Source organism: Orbicella faveolata, unplaced genomic scaffold (genome assembly GCF_042242905.1).
Source record: "Orbicella faveolata isolate gen_17 unplaced genomic scaffold, um_ofav_v1 contig_13, whole genome shotgun sequence".
NCBI lineage: Eukaryota > Metazoa > Cnidaria > Anthozoa > Scleractinia > Merulinidae > Orbicella > Orbicella faveolata.
The window spans coordinates 10,001,125-10,028,298 of NW_028301540.1; the positions used below are offsets into that span (position 1 = coordinate 10,001,125).

General features: G+C 39.4%; 2 protein-coding genes across 2 annotated transcripts; one reads left to right on the top strand and one right to left on the bottom strand.

The window, feature by feature from the left end:
* The first annotated feature begins 898 nt into the window (after nt 1-898).
* LOC149114905 (THAP domain-containing protein 1-like) lies at nt 899-2,222 on the top strand. The gene is made up of 3 exons (XM_089284564.1): nt 899-1,365; nt 1,443-1,662; nt 1,756-2,222. Exons 1-3 carry the CDS (start codon nt 1,213-1,215, stop codon nt 1,920-1,922), a joined length of 540 nt encoding a protein of 179 aa, XP_089140690.1. The 5' UTR covers nt 899-1,212; the 3' UTR covers nt 1,923-2,222.
* Nucleotides 2,223-4,562: 2,340 nt separating this feature from the next.
* On the bottom strand, nt 4,563-26,071 carry LOC110055166 (cullin-2-like). The gene is made up of 26 exons (XM_089284565.1): nt 25,819-26,071; nt 25,080-25,182; nt 24,098-24,192; nt 22,913-23,021; nt 21,779-21,861; nt 21,351-21,409; nt 20,870-20,907; nt 19,681-19,791; nt 18,592-18,754; nt 18,072-18,161; nt 17,269-17,303; nt 16,741-16,848; nt 15,518-15,580; nt 15,256-15,339; nt 15,057-15,101; nt 14,009-14,095; nt 11,148-11,294; nt 10,636-10,713; nt 10,463-10,529; nt 9,592-9,697; nt 9,023-9,113; nt 8,177-8,278; nt 7,729-7,782; nt 7,034-7,096; nt 6,788-6,838; nt 4,563-6,192 (listed from the first exon to the last, which is right to left on the bottom strand). Exons 1-26 carry the CDS (start codon nt 25,935-25,937, stop codon nt 6,112-6,114), a joined length of 2,232 nt encoding a protein of 743 aa, XP_089140691.1. The 5' UTR covers nt 25,938-26,071; the 3' UTR covers nt 4,563-6,111.
* Nucleotides 26,072-27,174: the final 1,103 nt, after the last annotated feature.

Sequence of the window (27,174 nt, forward strand, 5' to 3'; positions counted from 1 at the left end):
CTTTGTGCACGTGATTTGTGGCCAATAAGAAAACACCTTTGAATAGAACCCATTCAAGTAATCTTGATTGACGCGTAAACCTTTTCAATGCAAACCCGGTTGTTTACGAGTCGATGAGGTGTAGGTTCTACAACAAACAGTTTTGTTTGTGTCTGTTCTTTGTTTACTAACTATATTCTTCTCTATCGACAATGTCGGGCCAAACGGAGTTTAGCGTGCGCCTTTGGAGCGAAGGCCAACATGAATTACCAATACGAAATTAAATGAGCAATAAATATTAACAAACAGATCTTTCATCAGTTCGCGTGTTTGTGAATGATAGTTAAGTTTATTTCCCTATATTTGTAGTCAGGTAAGATTTTCTTGACCTAGTAAACTTTATTCTTAGAATCGTAACGTTTTTGCGTTGTTTCGGCCGTTCATTTGCGTTAATTTTTCGAGGAAAAATCGCGAAAAGATGCCATGTCTAATTAGTTCAAGGAAATTGATTTGTCCGTTTTCATTGCTCTGTGGTCGGTCTTAAATTTCGGTCTCGATTTTAAGGTCGCAATACTAGTCTGAAGGGCAAAAGGTGTCCTCCAAGAATAGAAAATTCATCTATAACAGATGCCTCTCGCAAAATACTCTGAATTCCCTTTTAAACGCTATTGTAATTTGAATTCAAAAGAGCTTGAGGTTCTTTTGAATGAGAACAACATCTTATCATTTCATGAAGTTCATTTATTTTCCTGTCGCTCAGTAGATGCGATGGTGTCATTTTAAGTTTTGATAAGGGCTAGAAACTCCGACAATAGACTTTGATCTATAACAGATGTCTCGAGCAAATTCTTGCCATCTTGCGGGAAACGTATTTCAGCAAAGGCTGCGAATTTCAATTAAACTGTCGTTAAAGAATTTTAATTTTCATGCTCAGAGGGTCTGCATGGGGTGAGTTGAGAATTGATCCAAATTGTCAGTCGAGAAAGGCCCGAGGGGAGACTCCAATAGTAAAAAGGACGGAGGGCGCTCGTTGTTCCTTGGGGGTGGGAAAGCCGTATTGGTACCTTTAAGTTGGCCGAAGACAGTTTTCGTTCGCGTTTTTGCTGATGCAATTCGCCTTTATCGCACAGCAGCCATCTTGGATTGACGTCATGTACTTTTGACACCAATGCGAGGCCACGCGTGTAAAGTCAACTTCCGGCGATCGAGGAGACAAGGCGATCATCTGCAATCATGCCCAACGGAGATCACTGTTGCGTGCCGCAATGTAAAAATAATCACGCTAAAAATATTTCAAATCATACCTTTCACCAATTTCCCAGTGATGAAGCCATTCGAAAGCAGTGGGTTGTCAAAATACGGCGAGACGTGGGCGAACGTGTCCAGGTAAGTTGGTTAGGTTATCGATGTCATTGTTGCGCACATGTATTTACATTAATTATTATGATCTGGTCCATCTACAGATAACAAACAGCACAAGAGTATGTTCTGTACACTTTAAGGAAGCGGATTTTCAGACAACTTTAACAGGGAAGCGTGTTCTGGAGAAGCATGCAGTTCCGAGTATTTTTTGCTGGTCAAGATCACCCAGGAAAAGAAAATCTCCGACAAAGCGAGAACCACCGCGTGCACGAGTGCGATTGTTTGATGTAAGCGTGCCATCGTCCCCTGTCACTGTGACAGGTACATATTGTTGTCGATATTTCTTTAAACATTCCTTGGTTAAAATCGTAAAATAATCAGAAGTATTTTTATGTTTTTCATTTTAATCCATAGCATCAACTTTCGGCCAAGCTTCTGGTGAGGAAAGTTCTATGGAGGTCCAACCGGAACTGTCATCCTCTCCTGTTGTTGTAGACTTCTCGGAGCCAATATACACTGTCACTGTCACAGGTAAATATTGTTGTCGGTATGTCCACCAGATTGCAGTACCAAAACTCTGAAGAAATCAAAGTACTCGCTGACTCAGCCATGATGTTTCAACACGCGTGGCCTCGCTTTCATGCGAAAAATGGTGACGTTGCATCCAACATGGCGGACTGTGATTAAGGCGAATTCAGCGCGCGCACAAGGATTGGAAAAAACAAATATGCCGTCAATAGAGCGATCCAGCGATCATTTTATTTACTCAACACGGACACCCACACTATCTGTGCTATTTTTCTCTATATTTGAATGCACTGTATTGATGGCTTTAGTCTTTTATTACAAAGATATATTAGAAAAGGTAACGATGCAAAGAACCCAGAAATTCTCAGCTTTTTCAACCCAGTTAAATGCAGCGCATGCGCAGTTGCTCGAAAAATTGAGACCGATTGCTTTTGCAGAAACTTGCCGATTTCTAACGATCCAGTCGTTAGAATTTCAAGAAATTTGGCAAAAAATACTTCAGAAACCACGTGAATGATCTATTACAAAAAATCTGAATTTTGACATAGGGAATTTTTAATAATACAGAACATGCAGTGAAAACGATTTACGGCGAATTACGAAAATCGTCTATGTCAACCTTTTATTAGAACAGTGTTGACAGAAGGGATTTAATGTCAATTCGTAGTGGGCAAATGATGAAAAAAAATCCAACGACTGGATTTTTTTAAATAAACAAAAACCATTTTTTAAGCCTTGTTTTTAACTAGCCATGTTGCCATGGCAACAGCACACACTTTAACCAAAATGCGAGAATAAATCCTTCTGTGGTTAACCTTGACTCTTGCAAAAAACGGGCGCCAAAGCATAAATATTTTAAAAGTAATGGTGAATTAGGCACAAGCACTTGAAAACTGTGTTCGGCCACCTTAAGGGGTCCAGCATCCAAAGATCCACAGCGGAAGCTGTTACGGTAACTTTTAGGGAATTGGGCCGAAAAAAAATTGCGATAGGAGATGTGTTGTTTTAGAATTGGTACTTCTTAGGGGTGAAAACATTTCAAGCCACGCCCACAAAACAGGATCTTGGTACATCTTCTTTTCAAATTTTCCGACGAGCAGCCCCGTCCTTTTTATATGGGAGACGAGTTTTATGACTGAAAACTGAGGAATGAGAAATGCAAAATTGACTGACAGCTGAAAAATGGGCTGTTTTTTTGACTGATCGGTGAACAAATTTACTGCTTAATGAGAATCTAGCATCCCCCATGCAGACCAACCTCTGAGTGTTTCGCTCAACTAAGCGAAAAAAATGTAAGAAACCTTAGTTGGTGACGTTCAAAGTAGAAGTTTCGCTTCATCCCAGGTCGGTTACCAATTCCTCTTAGTTGGCAACGCTCTTCCAACTCATTTCTTTGCTTGAGGCCTTCCTCCTCACGAAGCAGAAAGAAAAAGTGGAAAAAAAAGGGAGAAAAGGGAAGGACGAGGAAACCACTAGACTATAACTTAGCATTTATTAAATTTTCACGGAAGTGGAATGCTGATGTCCAGCATCAACCATCTTGAGTTTATTAGCATTACAGTCCAGGTTTCATATTTTTAAAATTGCAAGAGGATAAAGGGTACGTAAGAGAGTTAATCCACCACACAGGCCTGAAGTTATTTTTGATCACTACCAGATTCAGAAATCCCAGGCAATGCTTTGATGCAAATTTAACTCACGTGAAAAGTCCCAACCTCGACCCCAGGCTCTCTCTCCTTTGCCTCAACGACAAGGGAAGCAAAGGAGAGCCTGGTATCGAGGTTGGGAAAGTCCAGGCGGCTCTACACCTTTCACGAAATCATCCACGCAACGCGCGTGGTAAAATATCCGCGCGAGGACTGGGCATCATATCCAAAAATAACTCGAGAGGGACTACCTCTAGATAACGCCTATACGAGGGTTTCACTCTCTCACCTTCATCTTCTCTTGAAAATTCTCAAGGGTTTCAGTTGGTTTCACGAGACTGTCCTACTTCATAAAAAAACAATCGAGAAAAAGATATTGAGAAGTAGGCTTTGTTACTAGTCTCCCGGGATAAGTTCCTGTTAATTGCCAAGAGTGATCAAATACCAATTTCTCTCACAATTTAAGTGTACAATAACAAGTAGACAAGCGAGGAAAATAAAAAAAAAAATCACCTAGGCGATGTCGCAAGAGGTACATTAAAATTCTCAGAACTGACTTGGAAAGAAAGGTAAACCGTCCAGTCAGGAGATTTTATAGTTAGACCTTGGGAAAAATCGGCAGCAAGTTCAGGATGCCGCAAATAAACCTGTCATTTTGAACAAGCTCTTAAACCTTCATATAATTTTCCTCATCAAAGAATTCCGCGAGAGTCGGCACGAGGTCCGGGGCGTGCTTGAGGCAAAACTCCACTACCGGACATTAGAAATCGACTTTCACCGCAATACTTACTAGAACTAAAGGCAAAGCTTCAAGCTGCCGGGTCAGTTATGGAATATTCAACAGGGCGACATGAAACTTTTCAATCACTCTCTTTTTTCCCTTCATAGATTCCGTTCCTGACCTACCGTCCAACGAGGAGCGAGAGAGAAAATCGCACCTTTATTCTGCGAGATTTATTTTGTTGCCTCGCAAGGTGAACAATTAATTTGATATGACAGACAAACGCATGCGTCAGTAGGAAACACATGCAAAAAGCACCTTGCCACTTACAGGCTCAAAACTATTCATTTTCCTTTACTGATTGCTTTACATTTCCTTTAATTTTAGTTCGGAGAACTTGTTGAAACACCAAGGGATCCTCTAGTTCAGCATTTTTTTTTTGTCTGCTTCGGTGTAAGGCATGTGTCACGATTTTGTCTCCTGTTACAAAAACGAAATTCATATAATAGTTTATTTAGATAGAGCAGTTTTCAACTATTAAAGTGTCGTAAAACGAGAACCAGAGTATTCACTCTGGCCAATCACAAATTATACAGACAATCCAATGAAACAATCAGAACTCAAAACAAATACAGGTAGCCGGCGCAAAGCGCGGGAAAACGTGTGCGGGCGAGTCACGATTGGCTTTGGTTTTAGTTCTGATTGGCTAAAAGAGTGGCTCGAGTTTTGTTTTAAGCCAATCGCTTAGCGCGGTAATGAAAACCCAAAGCAAGCGCGAATTACTTTCGACACTCCAAATTATATAAAAAGAAAACACTCTAAACTAACAAACAAGAACAGATTAAACTGCTTAAATTAATGCAAACGAATTACAAACGAGCTTAAGAAATAGGCCATTTTACAGTTGTGTACTCGGTTACCTGGCCTGTGAATGAAAGCAACGCTGAAGGTGACTTTACTTTGATACAAACCTCTGTGCTATTCTCATTAAAATGCAAACTAGTTAGCATCAGAACAACTTGACTTACACAACAAAAGCAGTGAGGTCTGTATCAAAACAAGGTCACTTACAGCCTCCCTGCCATTCAAAGGCCAGGTCACTGAGCAGACAACTGTAAAATGGTCTATTAGGCTACATTTATTTTTTAAATGCAGCATCCGTGACAAGTTCTTTTGTAACCACTCTTGGCTATTACAGGGTTAAAATTAACATCAGACCGTGAACAAAGATAGTTCATCAGTGAAAATGAGCGTTAAGTCAACTTGAAATTCATACGTACCCCTGACGAGTTGACTGAGCATTTGCCAAATATCTCAAGAAGAATTCAAAGAAAAAGAGCTAAACACCTCTTTATATGTAAAACGCCGCGCTTAACAAATGAATTGATATAAAAATGTTCTAAATTAGCAAAAATTGGAAGTAAATATTAATTAAGCATTAGTCCTACAAGTTATTTGCCCGTCAAGTCCACGCAGCGGCAAAAGTGTGACCTTGTTAAAAGAATATACCATTCATACACCGGTTAATGCACGAGGGAATGTCCAATGACGCCACCAAAATACAGTCAACATTAAAAAGAATCAATAAATATGAGATCTGTTGTCGATTTTTTCCCGCCAACTGCCAGTTGAAAGCAAACAAAGCAATCTGTATTTAAAATCGAGGATCTTGTAGCGCTCCATTTATAGTGGAAACGAACATGTTTTCGTCACAACAAACGGGACATTCTTTTCTCAGTCTCTATCTATGTCCTTGTTGCATGTTGTACGTGAAGGGAGGGGAGGGAAGAGAGAAAATCTCCGAATTTCATCTCCGTACACATCCCACACAGTTTGAGCGACGCGTTGTTGACTTGTATGCTGGCTGCTATCCCATCATGCCATGTAGGTGTACTCGTCCTTACTCCCCTCGCGTCTTTCTAAATATTGTTTGTCTATCAGCGCCTCGATGCATTTCTAAAAGAGAGAGGAAGTGAGAAAAAGAAGAAAAGACGTGAGAAAAGGAAGAGTACGTTTACAAAGGAGATAAAATTTTTTCCGGATTGGCGACGCTTTCAGGCTCGATTACCAGCCGCTGTTCGGGAGAGGGGCCCGCGCTCTTCCCCTGAAGGCTTCTCAGGGGAGAACGAAGACCGGATCGGACTCGACAGCGGCGGAAATCGAGACTATGCCATTTTGGGATGTCTTGTCTCTTGATACCAATCTAATCGTTTCACATTGGTCGGGCAGTTCGCTCGCGTCTTCGGAAATTTCAAATCAAAATCTAAAGTAGATACTTTGGATACGAATATTGTTAAATTTGCAGTGTGTTGTGGTATAACCAGTTCTTCGAAGAATTGGGAAAACATCCTCTATAATGGGACAGTTATAATTGTGCCATGGCCTTTCAATATTTAGAACTTATATTTCTGTAGCTTTATCAAAAACTGAATCGCTTATTATAATCAAGCAAATATTGTAAGCAATGATTCCCTCATCGAAAAGTGCAGATGTCAGAAAGAAGCCTGTATGCTCCAAACGGTGTAAAGTACTGGTTCAGAATGTGCCTTACCTTGATCATTGCTACACTGGGAGTGAATCGAGCACTTGATTGGCTTATAACCTAAAAGGGTTAAAATGACAGAAGTTGGTGGCATAACGTGCACAGAGACAAAACCACGTATGCATATTTACATATATTTATTTATTTGCTTGTCTAGTTCGTTTTTCTTTTTCTTTTCTTTTTTTTTCACTTTACCTTCACCTAACTCCTTGCGCAAGAGTGGCGCATAAGGTAGACAATTATTATTTTTTTTACCTCTTGCATGAGTGAATTGTGCTTCAAAACTTTCCTGGATTTCATAATTCTCACTATGGCAGCCTAAACGTAACAAAATAATATTAATCAATAGAAAATAATGAAGAAAGTGAATAACAAAAGTTATCTAGCACTTTTGTCGAACGAATAACGTTTCGTAAACTGAACATAAACGTACCGAATAAAAAATGTCTAACAGAGTACGAATTTCCAAGCTATACAGCAGCTTTCAGATCTGCTGAGGCGCCTTTCTCAAGAGATGATTACAGTCGTCACGCATTTTCTCGTATTTTTATTTGATCGATGACTGCGCATATACAGTCGCGAGAGAACTGGGCGCCAGCGCAAAACAAGAGACTTGACAAGAGACTTGGGTTCGTTTAGCTCGCTTAGCTCGCCCCCCACACCCATCCCGTCTTCCTTCGCGTTCGCTTTTTTTTTTTTTTTTCGCGCGCGTTGAAAAATAGAGGGGCTGTGAACAGGCTATTGTCACGTGAAGTCTGATGACGGAAGTCACCTGACAAGATACCTTGGTACAGGCCCACCCACAGTTTCTTTCTGGACCTGGTACTGAGTTTTCCCTTTCTCCAACCGCAGTGACTATTCCTCTGAGGCGTTGGTCAAACCAACAAACTTTGATCACAAGCCCAAACAAAAAGCAAACTGAGCAAGCAAAACCAAAGCAAATTTCTTACCTGAAGGTACATTTTCCTGTCATCATCCACTGATGAAAGTGTTTGCTCCGTGTCCTGTACAAAAAGAACAACGAAACACTTGCGATGAGCTAATGGTTCTCAAAGCGTTTCACGAATGATCCACAAACAATTTCACCTTACAATATTTATATATTGACAAGCAGTGAGGAGACGAGAATAGAGAGCGTCATCAACTGGGGGATTTTGTTTTGATGAACTACCCAATTCTCAGAACCAACTTTAAAAGAAACGTACGTCGACCGGTAAGGAAAATTAACATTTTCAAATTGGGAATAAAAAGTTAGAAGTTCTGCTTTTCTCAGAAGACTAGCCTATGTCTCATTTCCACAGGAAATAACTGAAAGACGAAACGCGCGTAAAGAAACTGGTAACCTCCCCTCCAGTGAAGTGAAGAAAGAGGATTCTTCTTTCATTTTTTCTTTATTACCTGTGGAGTTTCTCTCTGTACTGCAGCGGTGATTTTAAGTTTCGTCCTTTTGCTAGAGAAATCAGGGTTTAAAGTGTATGTACATTTCGTGGGATCAGTGCCCTAAAGGGAGAAAAAACAATTTAGACAATTAGCGCAGTGGCACACTTTTGAACACTGACATCACTCAAAGAACACTTATTCCGATTAACTAACGGGAAATGGTACATCATGTGGTGAGGGTACTAGCAAAGTAACTAAAACGTCTCCCTGGCGCAAATTTTGTCTTTCTCCCCAGAGTTTCTCAACGCATCTTCGTTGCTACTTCGTTCCGCGCCTCCTTAGAAGAGGATATGGTTTGCCCCGTTTCTTTTTCTTTTCTTTTGTTGTTTTTGTTGTTGTCGTCGTTGGGTTAACGCACTGATAGTCTAGTGATTCAGCAGGAAACTTTACTACGGCTGAATTTTCTTTGTTATATTTCTTTTATTTCCAAACTGCTCGTTGCACGGCTGGAAATTTCCAACGTAGAACAGCAGGCTATAAGACGCTACACTACAAGTACTGCCTTTTTCTCTTAGCCCGTCGAGCGTGACCGTAGATACCGCGAGGTAAAAATGGCTGCGAGAAATCCTGGGGGCGAGACGCGCGTGCTTCTCGCCCCCAGGAGTTGGCGCGGCCATTTTTTTCCTCGCGGTTTTCTTTCGCGTCACGCAGAGGGGCTAAGCGAGGGACTACTCCAGTCTACCAGGACGCTGGATGATGAACAACTTGACAGGTTATTCAGGTAATAACAAGTCACAAACAGGTTTCGCCGGTTTTCAGTCAAAAAACTTTCTACTATCAAGGGCAAGTTATCAGTTGGCTTACCTCAGAGATCGTTATGAGCCGTACGTCTGCTAGGGATTGTAACGTTCTAATTAGTTCTTTCTCCACAAGCTGTGTCTGTTCACCAATTTCACTGAAACAAAACAGGGAGATTAGTTCATGAAGTAATTGTTACAGTACAGTATTACGTAGACAGGCAAGTGAAACACTCAGTTGATTGTCAACTTGCAGTAGATTGCGGTAAATTAATTGAAGTTTAATGGCAGAGTATAAGCCCTTCGTAAGACCAAAATGACAAAAAGCTGAAAGCTTGAAACGTCGACTTTGCCAAATACACTACGGCGGTCAATTTATCTTCAAAAACACATCTACAAATACATAAATTTATCTACAAATACCCTACGGCGGTCAATCAACTTCAAGTTGATTCAGCCAAGAAGAAGAATACTCAAGGTGTTTGAGTAGGGACTGGGAACTGACGTTAAAATTTTGCTCCCAGGGGCCTCTCCTTTTTTCTTAAGAGACTTGGGAACGAAATAAGTCAGACACGTGACACTTCTTCACGACAGCTGGTGCGGAACCAAATCAACGATTTTCGTGTCATTACTTACCAAAACTGTAAACTTGTCCTCTCGTTGAACAGCAATATGACCGCCATCTGATACGTTGTGACAGTGATGAAGTACGGCCGTTTAAGGTAACTAACTTTCACTTCGCCTACAACAAACACAAGGTGAGTTACAAAATACAGTGTAGTCCCTAATTTTCGAACACTCCAACTAGTTGAAGTTTTTAGTTATTCTAGATGACCAGCTACAGGTTTAAACTGTTTCTCGTTTTTACAATAATTGCAATTATATTATAGTTAAAGTCATTTTCTCTTGTTCAAAGTGAAACTAAATGTTGCTGTTTTCATGAAGGTTCAGATATAAAATTTATTTTTGTTTTAAATAAATAAATAAATAAATAAATGAATGAATGAATGAATGAATGAATAAATATCTTAATTGACCACTCCCCCAATGAGGCTTTTCAGGGCCAATGACACCAAATGATGAAACAAATAATGCAAATGAACATAACATGATTAAAAATCCCAACTGGCGGGAGGCAGATCAGTTGGCTATCTACAAGCACGACTCAGAAGTTGAACTAGGGTCTACCGAGAAACAACTCCAGGTAAGTGGTCAGAGCGGGACTTGAACCCGCGACCTCCGGATTTCAAGCCCGGCGCCCTAACCACTCGGCCACGCTGCCTCCACGATCTTCGTGTCATTACAGACCGTTCAGTCAGTGGGTTGTGCTAACATAATCAGAAATGTCATCAACTTTATAAGCTGTCTCAGAACGTCGCCCCTTACCACTTATCGACCAATGGAAACTTCGAACTTGTCCTCTAAATGTCCTTACCTTCCTCAATACTGTGAGGAAGGTAAGTGATGGATATCAATCATATTAAAAGCGAGTGTTTCGTTCTCTCACCGGTAGACAAGTGTTGAAGCCATGTTAATTTCCTTCCATTGAATTTTCCATTGTAGAATTGTTCAAACTGTAAAAAAAAAAAAAAAAAACGCAACAAGCCAAATATATTTCCATTAACAACATGTGTAACTCTTCCTCCTTGTAATATATGGGTAGGATCAACAATCACCTACCATTTGAACTGATTTCACTAGTTCCTGGGGGATGGACAATGGTGAAACAGAAGTCTGACCAAGAGGCCACGCCCCAGACTACAAAGTAAAGAAAAAAATAATTATCAATATATTTAAAATGTTTCAAAAAATGCATCGATGTGCGTCATATTAATCTCACCGCGTGGAACCAAATATACAGAATTACATCATGTAACATGAAATATAAATGGGCACCTACCTCCAACCGACAGCCCCAAGCCTCCCCTTCCCAGCAATGCCACCCCCACCCTTTCCGCAAACCCATTCTTTTAACAAAAACTGTTAACCTTCAGTCTCCAGTAGTGACCAATTCTTTCCACTTTTCAGAACAACTTCAGATGATCAACTCACAAAAATCAAGCACTTGACCAGGTCAAACGAAGTTAACTTGAAATCAACTTTTCCCAACAAGAATTGCAAAGAAATTTATGAACAAAGTCTTTAGTAAGTATACAATATAATTTTGATAACTAGCACCATGACAAACTCACCTGTAAAACAAAAAGGGTAAAACCAACTCCAAGAGACACATTGGCGTTAGAAAGGAAATCGAGAAAACTGGAGTTGAGATCTGAACTGATGCTGATATCAGTAAACATGCGGTGAAGTTTGTTGGTGTACTCATAACCACAGGCGTGCTGCAAGAAAGACAAAGACATAGGGGACCGTTCATTTTTTATGAGGGAGGGGGGGCTGGTGGGATCTGGGAAGCACCATTTAAAAATCGCATGACCCCCCCTCAGCTTACCAATTTTTTCACATGGCCCCCCCTTATAGCGGTCATTTTTTGGGATGACCCCCCCCCCAAAAAAAATTGAACAAAAAATATTTAGATTTCAACTTTTTTAATATTTCTCTATTATTCCCCTAATTCACATTATTGTGCTCACCATGAAGACAATATTTACAAACCCTATACTACAGAGAGCTGTTGTTTAAAAAACAAATCAAAAGAAAGAGAAGTCAATTTCGGATCTCCTAGTTATGGCTCGCCCTGAGCGTGTGGCATTTGGCCTCTCATTGGCATCTTCCTCATCTGAATTGATGAATGCAAGAATGACGTCACTTGAGTCATCTTCTCCCCCAGAGTCAATGGCATCACTGTCATACTCATCGTTGTCACTTTCATCCGTTTCACTGCTGTCAGCACTTGCCCTGTTGTCATTTTGTGTCAATATCCTGGCATTTCTCAGTGTTGGTTGGCCAGTTCTGAGAGGACTCTTCTGCTGCAAGCATGAATGTCTTACAATTGCCTTTACTTTCTCACTCTTGCTGCTTTTCCAATGCGCAAAATTCCAAAATGCGCAATAATGGCGAAAGCGACGAGTCGTTTAAGAAAAGGTTTACAGCTGAACGATCCAGGCAGTTTGACATCTTACAAGCAAAAGAAGCAATCTTTCTAAGTGCGGATGGCTGTTCAGAAAGGGCGAGTGAGTTTTCCATACCAGGGTACCAGTTGAAGCCCAGTGATGGAAGAAAACTGAACTTCTCCATCAAAGAGCACAGAGTAATGGTGGGAAAGTTGAATGTCATATTGAGAGATGTAAAGGAACACGATTCCACACTCTTTCAGTCCAATGGGCTTGCTTTAAAGCAGGGCGAACAATTTGCCCACAGTTTTAATGTAAAACAGATCAAATGTATAGAAGCTAAGGTGACGAAGGTCACGCAGGACATGGAAGCACTAGAAAATAAGAAGAGCAATTATAACAGCATATTCAAGGGCATACTCAAACAGCACATCAACAAAAGGAGAAGGAAAAAAGAAAACCGCAGAAAGCCAAATGAAAGAAAGAGGAAGCGCACTGAAAACAACGTCCAACGAGTTTATGGAATCTGTGTTGGAAACCCGCTAGGAAATGATTTTCCACAATGCCTTGTGTACCCTCCTAGAACGGCCGTCCCGGAAGAGTGTATTAAAGTTGAGGATGTTGCCACGTCGTTATTTAGAAGAAATGGGCCATACATCGCACAGCTCTTGGAAGGGAATTATTTCACCAATGCTGCAAGAAGCAGAATCACGACAAACCTTGAGCGGGAAGTCAGAGATTATGTTTACACCTTCGTGTACCCTGAAGAGTACACTCTGACGGAAAGCATTGCTGCTTCTTGCAACATTGGTGAAAGAGACTCCCATAGTAGCACAAGCGGCGACGAAGAACTTGACAACACCGAAGATAATAATAATAATAATAATAATAAAATATTTATATAGCGCCAATATCCTAAAAGTTCAAAAGTGCTTTACAGTTAGAAATATTAAAAACACTTAAGACAAATAAAGTAAAAATAAAAAAATGTCGCTAAAAAGTTATAAAAATGCTTTCTTAAAAAGGAACGTTTTTAGTTTATGTTTAAAAAGGGACACTGAGGAGCTGTTCTTGATGTCAGACGGAAGAGTGTTCCAAAGTGTAGGAGCTGCTACAGAGAAAGATCTTGCGCCATATGTTTTCAAATTGAAGTGCGGAATGGAAAGAAGTTCTTTAGAAGATGAACGTAGCTGACGAGACGGAGTGTAAAGATGAAGATGAGTGCCAGTGAAAGTTGCATTCGAAAATAACAGTGTTAAATACTTCTTTTCAGTAGCTACAAATGCTTTTTGTCGCCAAACGTTTTTTTAAAGCAAAAGGAAAGTTTGTAATAAATTTGTATCCTGCCTTCTATGTTTATTCTATAGCAATTTTTTTGATATTCAAACATTATACCATTTTAAAGTTTTGCTAAAATATTTCACGTGACCCCCCCTTTTTCCCTTATTTTTTTGGGATGGCCCCCCCTCGAAAGCCATTTTTTTTCGCATGGCCCCCCCTCAAATCCCACCAGCCCCCCCTACCTTATAAAAAATGAACGGTCCCTAGAGTAGAATCTGGATTGTGAAAAAATTAAGAATGAGTTTCCCTGTCAAAGTAGCATGTCTACACTCGTGGTCTAACAGATAATTTTCAACAAATATCAGATTCAATATTTGCAAAATTAAAACGAGTCTAAATACATGACTTAAACATCTTCACGTTCATTTGTTCCACCAACGCCATACTATTCAGGATTGAATGTAACTCATACAATTTTTAAGTATTCAACATCCAGTTCTTCCAATGTACATGTAGCGTGGCAGTGGGCGATGCGTGTATTCATTGCAGTTTAAACCTCCCTTCTCTCCCCCCCCCCCCACCTACCACACCCCCCCCCCCCCAAAAAAAAAGCAGTTTGCAGACATGGTGGGGCATCTTTTGAAAAATTCACTGCCAAGTGTTGGTCATACACAGCAAGGTCCAAGGTTTTAGCTGCGTCAAATTGTAATTTGCTTCAAAGATCTTCACACACGCATAGCAGTAGCCCTGTGTATGTTTACCTTCAGCCGGCTGATCATTCCTTCTTCAGCATCCATTGACACTGACAGGGTGTGAATAAGTCTCTTTGCTAACATCTTGGAGTAGAACTAAAACCAAAATAAAATAATTTAAGATACAAGCACATTGCATTTGTGGTGCAGTATACAGCAATGCATGTAAGTAGTTTCAGTAGATTCCAGAGTCTGGACATATTCCCATGCAATTTAGGTACAGCAAAGCATTGATAAATAGGAAAAAAGAACCAAGAGCCTTGGAAGATGTGTTCACTGACCGCTACAAGGGTTCATTATAAACTAAATGAGCAGTTCACAAAAGAACTTGCAGTCTTTGACAATGGACGTACTAGGATGAAAGGATTTCTGTCGTAGCTGATCTATTCTGCACTTACTGCACCTTTCAATAACATGCGGACTCTAAAATTCAAAGCTCAACCAACAAGTGCGTTTTTCGCTACCGTCAATCAAATGTTTGGCGGCTCCTCCCAGCTTCCGACTACTGCCGAGCACGCGGTAATCAAATCGTTGAGCACAGTTCAGACAACGAAACAGTGCTCGGCAGTAGTCGAAAGCTGGGAGGAGCCGCCGAACATCTGATTGGCGGTAGCGAAAAACGCATTATTTTGTCGGTTGAGCTAAGAATTTTAAAGTCTGCATGTTATTGAAAGGCGCCGTAACATCAGTCCTAAGAGGAGTGTACTCCTTATATAGGGGCAGATTTTGATTCTAGGCTTCTTGATTGTGTTCATTATATTATGAGTGATTTCGACGGACAGTGGTTCCTTGCATCAGGATGAAATCACCTCCATACAACCGTTGTATTGTAGTTTTAGATTTGTCTCTCTCCTAGGTTCCTCGCGACTTCGCCGCTCGTTACCGTAACTGTTATAGCGCTCGTTATCGCGGCTTCCCCATTTTCTTAGGGCGCTCCAATTTTTTAAAAACCGCCAAGCTACATAGGCTACCAGGCTGAAGGTACCAAGAACTTTGTGTATGTAAAGGGTTTTTCTACATGCAGGTTCCAATGTATTAACGTGCAATAACAACATACCTTTTGAAAAATGTCCTTGTCGTCAATATATTTAAAAATAATTATCTGAAAGGGAAAAACATAACAGTTTTAAGAAAACTTTCAACAATAATGTGGAATTGCATAACAAACGCAAAATGCAAATGTAGCGGGACAAAAGAAAGTTGCAAATACGAGAATTCTAGTTTGAAACGTGTATCAACAACATTATTTGACTCACAATATCGCTAAGTTTTTCATCTAATTCTACATCACTGAGGTTCTTCGTGCTCTTCTTCAGGATTGAATCACAGTATTTGGCGAGCTAATCAAAAGCAAAAAAGGTAAGTGACAACTGTCGCAAACAAAATTATGCATATTATAAATTTACATCCAGTGGTTTAAGCTGACACCATTTTAGCTCTGAAAATGTTTCAACATTCTACATGTAAGCTCAAGTAGCCACCCTGCTCTTTCTCAGTCTCAGTGACTTGAGTGCTTACCCATTCTGGTGATTTTGATGAGCGCCTTGGATCATGTCTATAATTCACTATAGTTGCACAGGCCTGAAAAAGGAAAACAAAGACACATTCAAATGACACAATAAAGAATTATTCTATAAATGACACTCTTGACACTTTTGAGTCACCTTAAATAAGTCCAAACAAAGAAAAATGTTCTATTTTTGCCAAGTTCCTAATTGTAGAATACTGTTTTCTTCTACTGAACTTGATGGAACACATCATTGTACAATAATATTATTATACGTCAAGCATACTGATGATGTGAAAAAGGAATTAATACCTTGAACCTTGCACTGACAAAAACTCAATAGACTGATGGCCAACTTCGATGATGCTACGCTTTTACAATTTTTTCATTCAAACAAAAACTAAGCCTCACCACTCAATTTATCATGCCAAATTTAAAAGATATCTGAAATTTCATAAGAACTTAATAATAAAGTGTATCATCCTTTGTCTCACGATGTAGTCACTTGAGATGTAGGTCGCGACGTTTCGACGATGTAGTCACTTGAGATGTAGGTCGCGACGTTTCGACTGCTTACTGCTAGTCTTCTTCAGGCGATAAGGTCGACTGATTGCACGGTATCATTTATATCACAAGGGTCGGCTGTGATTGGTGCATTTCGATCCTCCTATTGTTCCATTGCTCCAATGAGTAGCTGTTCCCTCAGTGGCCTTTGTGATATAAATGATACCGTGCAATCAGTCGACCTTATCGCCTGAAGAAGACTAGCAGTAAGCAGTCGAAACGTCGCGACCTACATCCCAAGTCACTACATCGCGAGACAAACGATAATACACTTTATTATTGCATCTACCATGATGAATAACAACAACCTTTTCCTCGACATTCATAAGAACTTGTTGCAAACTCATGGAAATACATGTATGGGACCGTGGCATGCCCCAAACTTGACAACTGTTACAGAGAAGTGTATGCCAGGGCACAAAATTTTGCTTATACCCTGGCATACATTTGTTGTATACATGTGTTTGGCACAGATTCTTATGAAACTTCATGTATTTACTAAATCCAACATGATAATTCAATGAATAGAGGTGTTTCTTTTTTGTTTGCATGAAAATGAGAAAAAAAATTGATATAATCAACAGTGTATGCAGCATTGTCACACCAGTCTGTTAAATCTCCATATTTCAGTGTTAGGGTGTATCTCATAAATTATGTAGTAATGGCTCACCTTGTCTAATGCTGATATAAAAGCTGGATCATCCCTAAAAGTATCCTTGATAAGAGTTTGGAATTTTCTGTGGATTTCCAGTAATTCATCTACATATTGCTGTGGGCCCTGAAATCAGAGGATTATATCAAAATTGCACACTACCTGAATGTTCATGTATTCATGTATCTAGAAATTTAATACGCAATATATAATGTCAACTCATTCTTGCATTTTAATTGGTCTTAGAATAAGTTATGATCTGTTGGAGGATAGATGCACAGATGACATCAATAACACCTTTTTTTTTTGTTTCTTTATTATATAATTTATAAAAACAGATAGATTCCATGTTGTTGTGCATCCATTCAGTAATAGATCACAAAAGATGTCAAAATGTGGTCAGAACATCAGTGACACACTGGCCTAGCCACTCAACGACCTCGTTTTTTTTCTTACCAAATTTTGACATCATCTGTGATCTATTAATGAACAGACACACAGCAACATGGAATCTATTTGTTAACTGCCTAAAATGTAGCTACTCACATTTTCCACCTTGACTGATTTAATTGCTTCGAGACCTAAGAATACCAAATTAAAGAAATATGTTTCTGGGTCATTACAGCATGGTGTTTCACACATAACTTTAGTCTCGTGAGAATATCGCGCCCAGCCATTTGAGTCATTGTGAAGGCCTCTCATGACATACAAAAAGCATCTTGCGCGAATTTAAGAGATGAAAAGACAGTTACATGTAGTTGTGATGGAGGATCCTTTCAATATGTACAATAACTGTGGTTGAACTTGGGGTTGGCAAAGCAGTGTGCAAAAACAAAAATCATGTCCACTAACCCAGGGCTAGTACACGTTCCAGTCAGGCTAGCAGATTCTATCTGTTACTTACCTCATGGGCAAGTAAAGTTTCTTGGGAAAATGTTTAAGGAAATTCAGATTTACAGAAGTACTGCATGAGAGACTGATTTTCTAGGGGATAGCCAAAAGACGGATTTTTCTGCTAGTACATAATACAGTGGAATCCCGATTTTTCAAACCTCCAAGGGAAATGAAAATTGGTTTGAAAAATTGGATAGTTCAAGAAATTGGGGGTAAAATTACAGCGTTTGACTGAGGAGGGGAAACGATTTTTCGTTTGAGTTATCAGCAGGTTCGAGAAATAGGGATTCCACTGTAGTTAGAGCTTGCTCAAAAGGCCTAAATTGCAGGATTTTATGCAGGTCTATTACACTGTATTTTTCAACATATTGCTGCCTCCAGCTGAGAAACAATTTTCTTATTAAGTTTTTGATTATAAAATACTCATGTATGTACAACCATAAATAAAATTCTACCTGTGTTTGTAATGTGTTCCTCTAGTTCTGCGACCATGGCTTGAAGCCCACGAGGAATGTTCCTCAAAAGTTTGTAAAGCTTTGAAAGATCTGGGAAAGAAGTAATAAAAAACATTATAACTACAGATGTAGGTTTCAGTACATACTTATCTCATAATCAGAGGTTTCAAAAAGGGCCAGGCACCAGGAAAATTCACCGGCTGTGAGGACAATAATTGTCTAACTACAAGACGAAAGTGTTTCTCAGCAAGAAGTTCAGTTCAAAAAGTTCTGCCTGTCTGTGAACACCAATTACCTTTGTGCTGAAAACTTCAATAATAAAACCCCTCCATGCAAGTAATAAGGTTTTGTTACAACTAACTTAAACATACATGCATGTGCAAATAATTATATAACAATTTTTGAGAAGGTGTTACCGGTATGTTATAAATCAATTTTTCGCAGTTGTGTGACTCACAAAGTCATAAAATACATAACCTAAAAAAGATCGACCTACATATGTACATGCTGAAAACGGTACCTGGTCTATTTTCCTCCTTTACCATCTGTCGACACTCTCCTTGTAAGTAAGGAATGTAATCCTCCACCATGCGTGCTTCACACTCTCTGATCACTCGGCTGTATGACACAGGATGAAAGAATTTTCTGGTCCTCAAATCCTCGTCCTGAATACGGACATCAACCTGCAAGCAAAAATAAAAGGTTACTACATGTTTAGTGGGAGGCACGGTGCCCTCATGGTTAGTGCACTCATCTCCAGAACAAGCGGTCCAGCTTCATGCCCTAGCCGGGGACATTGCGTTGTGTTCTTGGGCAAGTCACTTTACTCTCACAGTGCCTCTCTCTACCAAGGTATATAAATGGGTACCAGCGAGCTTAATGCTGGGGACAACCCTGCAATGGACTAACATCCCATCCAGGGGGAGTAGAAATACTCCTTGTCGCGTCAAGCTACGGAAACCAGCATAAGCTCTGGCCTGATGGGCCACTTGGCTCATATACAGACTTTCATGTGTTTAGTGTATACTGCATGTCTGAGCAAATTGGCTGTCACAACAATCTGAAAGACAACATATCACTTTACATATCTCTGACTACAACGTACGTTTTGCCCTTTCCACTTTCCTCTCACTGCACTTTAACACCGATACTGTGCATGCACTTTCTAACACTACTGAACATTGAAATTGTCAAGTGGAGAAATACAAAATGTAAATTTATACAGTCAAATACAATACATATCTCAAAACATTATTATAACTCAGATTCCCAGAAATTAAAAAAAAGAACTCCCTATTACGGAAATGATGGGTGGGTAATTAATGAAAATTTTAAGTTATGATTGTGTGTTTTGGGTCAACCAAAGTTCACGATAAGAGAAACTAGATTTATTTTTCCAATTCCCAGGTGTGAGAAATTCTTTAATTTCTGACTAAGATGCGATGGGAAGAGCGAGGTTCGCTAATCCTCAATGGCAAAAGTCAACTTAGAAAGCATGGAGAGTCTGAAAACAACTAGCTGCCTGCATTCATTTGGGTCAGGGCTCAATAATAATTAACAAGCAACATTCTTTACTGTATATACATGTATATTCTGTTTCCCAGCATACCTTAGTTATGAATGCATGACATGTGTTGTCAGCATGAAGTTCTGCTGCCTCTCGCCTGTAGTATGCTTTGGTTTCTTTCAAAAGGGGCTTCTCAAGGACTTCCTCATAAAGCTGGAATAAGATATTATAAGTTTGCACAAAGTTCCCTAAGCATCTTTACGTACAGTGCTACACGCCTTATCACTGTCAGCAAGGAAATTTTTTGAATAGTTTTTAACAACTTTTTGACAACTTCTGATGGCTACCTTTTCAAATAGCCTATCAAACTACAACAACTTGCCACCAGTGTCAAATGTTTGCAGGTCAAGACTTTTGGAATTCTCACAAGATTGGATGATGAATTTGACAATTTAACCTCTCCACCCTTGACAGTTCCCATGTTTTGAATGGCCGGTTCAAAGAGAAGCCAGCAAAAAATATGTCACAAAAATGTCAAAATTTAATCAAAAACTTTCTCAAGTGGCAATGCTATGGTGCATGCATGTAGCACTGTCACAACAAAGACCTCCAGACTTTTTGGTCAACATTAGTAAAAATTCTGCAGTTGAAGGATGGTGCAAGGGATAGCAACTCCTGGTGTATTTAATTTAGTATGGAGATATAGTGTAATTCGTAATGTCCAACACACTTGGGCTGTCTTGTGTAGTTTTAGCCAGGGTGATTCCCCTTCCACCAAAAACTCTCTCCATTGACATAACAGTGTGTGACTGGTGTCTAGTTCTGTGAGGATGCTCACATGACATAAATGTAGTTGCAGCAATTTCCCAGTGGAAAAATGAGTCCATCTCAGGGGCTAGCTGCTGAACAAGGTTTCTGGGTGACTCGGTCACACAGCCCCCACTTAGCAGTTCCCAACTACAGTAGACATCAAACTAGATGTCAAAACAGCATGTAAATTCTTCAGTAACAGCATGGGAAGATTTTTTTCTTGGTGGGGGGGGGGGGGGGGGGGGGGAGTAGTATGCCAGCATTTTTCCTTTAATATTTTTAGGGGGTGGTAATATGTCAGCAATGTTCCCTTTAATTTTGGGGGGGGTGGGGCGGGGGGAGGGGGCTGGTTTTCAGGCAGTTTCTAGAGGAAAAAGCCGTGCACCACTTGTGATCAATCTCTAGAACATTTTTCTTGGATGTACATTTCTTACACTCCACCTTTCCCAAGAATGCCAAGTGCCATTCTGATTCAACTTACATGAAGTGCTCCCTTAGATTGGTACTGCTGTACTTCAACTAAAAGGAAAAAACAACAATTGATTTTATTTTCTCAGTCTCATAAAGATATTGAATTTAATCTAATGTTTTTTTTTTTATTGTCACCAACAAAATATTTAGGAAACTTATGAACACCCTTTTGCCTCTTTTCATCAACTTGATTGGTTTACTAAACTTCTCAGTCAATCAAAATAAACAATATTTAGCAAGAGTGCATACATGTAATTTTACATGTGCAATGCTAAATAAAAATCTATAAGAAAAATCTGCAAGCTACATGTAACTATTGGTTTGCAGTTACTTCAATATGTACTATATGTATGTCAAGTGATAATCACAATGCTGGGTCAAGTACTGAATTTCAAATGATTTATAAAATGTTCTACATGACAAAAATGCCAGCTTAACTTTGACAGCAGCGGTATATACAATTACATATAGCGTCGAGTAAGTGACCTTACCAAAGGAGAGAACAGTATCATGAATAACATTCTGGTGTGTGTCCTCTCCCTCTCGATCCCTGAGAAGGAACACAAAGGTATTAACAGTGACAGCAAGTATTAACACTCAAACCTACAGTTCGTATAGTGTGATCGTCCGGGTGAGGGTAGTTCTGAAAAGAACTGTTGTCGGTGACTGATGTTTCGACAACCTGAGCAGAAGTCATCTTCACAGTCAAGTGAATAGTGTTTGTTAGTTGATGATGTCAATGTTATATAAGTCTGGTCCATTGAGTAACACCCTTCAGATCATGTTTAGGAGCTGTTTAACAAGATTTTGTATGAATGTGAATGGTCAATTCAACTTATATGGGAAGCGTAATTTTGCAGATGATTGTTTTATAATTATGTACATTTTGTATCATTTGTAAACAAATTACATTGCTTACTTTGTCACTTCTTTTAGCACATGTTCCACCAATGTCCCCTTCAATGGTTCTATCATTTTTCTCTTCCAGATGTCCAGAGCAAGCTGAGAGAAAATATCAAAAATTAATCAACATTAATTAGTAAACCATCACAGTTCCAAACTGGAAAGGTTTGTTGACAAGTTTATGGGCATGTGAAGTTTCTAGGGGCAAAATTTGAGAAAACTCTAATTACATGCACAGTGCTTGAAGATGTAAAATTATTGCTCTAATTCCAACTATTGGTGATAGTAACTTGACCAAGTTGAGTACAATTCATGGAGTAATCACGCAAGGACTTTCAAAATTAGATGAGCGCGAAGCCTGAGGCCGGTTTGAAATTATGAGCACAATTACTCCCTGTATTGTACAACACGAAGTCCAATTACTAATTAATCCTATTTATAACAAATTTCGAAAATAAAAAGGTCTCTGGAGAATTTCTTTTAAGCGAAAAAGTCAGTAGCAGTTTCCATAGGTTTTAAAATCTGTAGGACACATTAAGAAAGAAGCCTTTAAAGCACGCATAATTGACGCGCGAATCACGTGGGTATCCAATTACAGGTATCCAATTACAAAACATTGTATGAAGATACCTGTAATTGGACACCCACATGATCGGGCACAGATTACGTGACAAAGAGGCAGGCAGAGGGCCAATCACAATCAAGAGTTTATTTAAAGATATGATTAATTCAATAATCATGCTAAAGGGAAAATGTTTTTCGGCTAGTAAAAATGACTGTGACAGGCTAGTATGTCAAAGTTACTGCTTATTAAGGAGGACAAGCTGGTAAGCTCATTTTCTAAATGCACCCAGCGAGGTGTTGGGCAATTAGGCCACAATGCCTTCAGGACATTTCTGTTCCATTCCATGAAACAACTAGCAGTATTGCTAAGTTGTACTGCCCCTATATGGCATGCTGGTCCTTTGCAGATTACCCTGGCATTTGTCAGGTTTCCCGAACAGATCACCAATATCCATTTGCGTGTATAAACCTGCATAGGCCAAGAACACAACACAATGACCCTGGCCAGCACTCAAACCAAGACCACTTAATCAAGAGTTCGAAGGCTGCATCGCCACAAGAAGAAACCACATGCTGATTAACTTACTGCTCCAATGTCCATGACCTCTTCCATGACATCAGGACAGAATGATGTAGTGTACGGTGAAATCTCTCCATAGTCCTGCTTTTGTTTCTTGAGATGAGTATTCAGATAGCTGTCAAAGAAAAATTAGTGTTTAATTTAGGAACATCCATCTATAAATGTAACTTAATGTGTAGTTTAGTTAGTAATGAACACAATGATAAATCATTCTCACTGCAAATATAGCCAGTCACTGCCTAAGCTAAGATATGGGTGGCAAGATTTTGACTAACAGTAAGAGATCATGTGTCATAAGAAATAAACTGTACACATTGCCAAAGGGGAGGCGGGTGGGCAAAAATTGGATACAACACAGCAAGGAGAGCAGAAAACCTAGTACCGGTAATTAAATTAATTTCACAAAATGTACCTTGCAGGGCTCGAAATTGCGACTTAACTTTACTTATTCGCGACTAGAAAAACAAGAGTAGTCGCAAATTTGTGACTAGGTTTTGCCTTGACTGACACAAATAAAAAAGGGCTAGCAGTAATCTCAAAGGAGAAAGAACATTACTTGTGGATGAAAGACACAGTTTATTCGAATAGATATAATAAAACAAACCCACGATTCTTTGATTGCCAACTGGATCGCCATGTTTGATTATTCTAAGGCACACTAAAGTAAACGACTCTCTCTCAAAACCTTCAAATTGGCTATCGCTGTGCAAAATCGCCCTATAATGCATTGCAAGCCCTTGAGCATTGAGTATGTCACGTATGTCTATGGATTGTGTATCTTCTATTAGATTTTGTGACTAAAAATTTACATTTAGCGACTATTTTTTACCACTTAGTCACCAAATGGCGACTTAAGGATTTTGTTAATTTCGAGCTCTGCCTTGTATATTATAAAACAGGATGCAAAGAAAATCAATGTTTGGAAAAGCTGTAACTAGTATATTGTTCTAGTCCAACAGTCTTTCTCACTTGTCCAGCCCTCTCAAAATTTCTTTAAATCTCTTACAGTGCTTTATTGGTAATTTGAATTTCCTCAACATTTTCCCAAAAACTTCACTTGCTTGTTGGACATGCAAAGGACAGAATTCACTAGACCTGGGCTATCTGACACAGCTGGCTGGCTACAGGATGCTAATCACAATGATCTGATTAGAAACTTATTTAATTTTGAACAACACAAACATCACTCACCCAAATAAAAGATTCATATAGAAGGAGCCTTTGCTGAATTGCGACCAGTGATCGTGATAGACTCGCAGAATATCAACATCAGAACCACTGACAGCCTATGACAAAGATAAATCAAAATACTTTGTTACTGCTCCCAACTCAAATACGTTTGCCAATTGGAGGAGAATGTGTCAAGTGTTGTGGGTCAAAACTCACTAACTGTTGTTTCGCTAGGGAAACAACAACCTGAACTTTCGACTTGCACGTGATCAGGTCATGCACCCAGAAACAGCGACACAAATTTGTGTGCAAGTTGCGACAGGCAAATGATGTTTTTGGAATTTTTACAATATTTTTGTTGGGAGGTATAACAAAACACTTAATGACTGGCCCCATGGGAAACACTGAGTTTTGCTGAGGGTCTCTAGGAAACAAAACTAACTGTTTCCCTTGGGACCGATCATTAAGTGCTTAATGACCAAGCTTATTCTTTTACTTGGAGCATGAATGAAAATGGAACAATATAGTACGATTTACATGGATCCTGGGCATATACCTTTTTTTTAATGACAAACTAAGGCTTTCTTGTACAGAACAATGAAAACCCTGGGTTACACAATACAACACAAATACAGTGTACAGTACAATACAATAACTTTTATTTCGTCTCAGTTTTTCTTAAACTCCAAAAACAGTCTTTGCTAGAATCTTCCACCCCAAAAAAGTCACAGACAAATTGTCTTAAAAAGTCATGAATTTAAACTGCAAATTTTAAACCTAAAACAGCCTTGATTTAAGTACCTCCATGTCACATACAGTGTAACTCTGTGGCACTTTTACGACTGTGGGGTCTGGGTAAGTCAAATTCCTGTGGGACTTTTGATACTTTTTATAGCTACCTTGTAATGAAATCAAGCCAGTTGTAACAGTACAACCTGAATTACGTATGGCTTGTTTAAGTGTAAACAACTGCTTTTGGAGTTTATATTAGATACTGACAAACCTCAAAAAGGCTTTGACTGTGATTCTCCAAGAAATTCTTCACTTCGGCATAAAGTTTTTCACCTAAAGGCTCTGGAAAGGCTACACAAAGAGCATATACATCTCTAGCAAAAGTCAAGAAAGTGAAATTCAAAAAAAGCTGACCACACAATTAGTAATTTTACGTTTCTAAATGAACCTGACATTTTAGCTCATAGTACACTTTCAGTTTTAGGATGAAACTTTCTGCTACACTATCACTGTCTGTGATATTAATTCAAACTTTTCAAATTACGACCTGAATGTAGTGTAAACTTGACATTTACCTTAAAAAAAATTCACGCCAATATAAGCATATGGTTAATCAGGAACTGCTAAACACAAAACTATTATCCACCAAGTCTTAACTGAGATCAAATTTAATATAATTGAATCACCAGTGACAATAACTTTGGGAAGCTTTTTCGCCATCAGGGAAGACATTAAGAGCGACTAGAATATTAAGGTACAATAAATAATGATAAGCCACGTTTTGGAAATTTCCGCTCATTTTGTAGCTGTGTAAGACTTACTTTAGTCAATTGCTTCATGATGTATCAAATTCAAAGAACAATGGCTGTTTAATTGTACTGCAAACAGAATGGTGGCAAAATGTGGCCATCACAGCAATCAAAACTCCACCTGAACAGACCAAGAATCTACAGTCAGAGTGCAAGTCGTGTCAAATTATGCATTGCACTTCCCTGTAAAGCGAAGGATACGAAAACCTGTCATTCCAGACCGCTCTTGGAATCTTTTTCAAAGTGACCACAGATTCCAATGTTTCCCGGATCTTAGCCCATGTTTCGTCAAAATTCACAGCCCGAGGTCTCAGTGACATCTTTCATCGTAGAACAACGGATAGGTTCCCAAAAATCTAGCTAAGCGACGAACAGGTTTACAGTCACAGCTCTAAATCTTCCAGACTTTTTCCGCACACGGCACGATTTACGATGACTTGATTGCGCTGGGTAACCACTCCTCCAGGCCATGTTTGGGAGCGCCCGAACAGGTATGATGGGATAACAAACATTATTTCAAGCCGAAAAGGACTAGGTACGAGTCTACAAATTATGGGATTAGCAGCTATTAATCCACATAGTCTTAAAGTGCACACCAAGTTTTACAAAATCCCCAAGTTTGGTAAAAATAGACCCAATAGTAAGCAAGATACAGCCATTTGAAAACATCAAAATTAACAAAAAAATGTCTGGCCATCCGGACCCTGTGTCCGGATGACCAAATATTTCTGTGTAATTTTGGCGTTTTTAAATGGCTCTATCTCAGTAAAACTAGCCTTATTAACACTAAACTTGGGGATTTTGTGAATCTCGGTGTGCTCTTTCTGACTATGTGGATCAATAGTTGTTGATCCCACAATTTACAGACTCGTAACTAGTCCTTTTCCTCTTGAAATCAGGCAATGAGCGCACATCTCCAATCGATACGAGCTACGAAGAGTATGAATATGGGTTATTGCCCAAGCGTGAGGTCAAGATAGTTGGATATTGGCCAAGTTCTTTTTTTTTTTTTTTTTTTTTTTTTTTTGCGTGTTTATGGACCAAGAGGGACTCGAGGTCCATAAACACAGAAGAAAAGAACGCGGCCAATTGCCAGTTAATAAAAGATCTAAGCTTAATATATAGGATAAAAAACACATTTCTCTTGCGGAACACAGCGCTTTAATTGGTGTGCTCCTAAAACAGTAAAAACTATACTAGGAGGTTTAGAAGAAGCCCGCTCGGGTAGCCAATCACAGTGCGGAATTTGTTTCATCTTGCCCGCACACGGAACAAGCCATATAATAGATGTCCATATCACATGGGTTCTCCCCCAACCAACGGAAAACAGAATATTGCCGAGAGAAAAAGCACTCCTTCGCTGAACTACAATGAGACCGTCGGTATTAGATGACCATTCACGTAAATTATAAATAGTCTGGGCGCTTTTTCGGGGTGGGTGGGTGTAGGCAATCTTGTGTCCAGATAAGAACCCACGGAGTTTTGTTCCGCGACTTCAGTGGGAATTGCGAGGTCGTCTTTAAAAGAAACTCGAAGTGCAATTCGTTAGTCATTGAT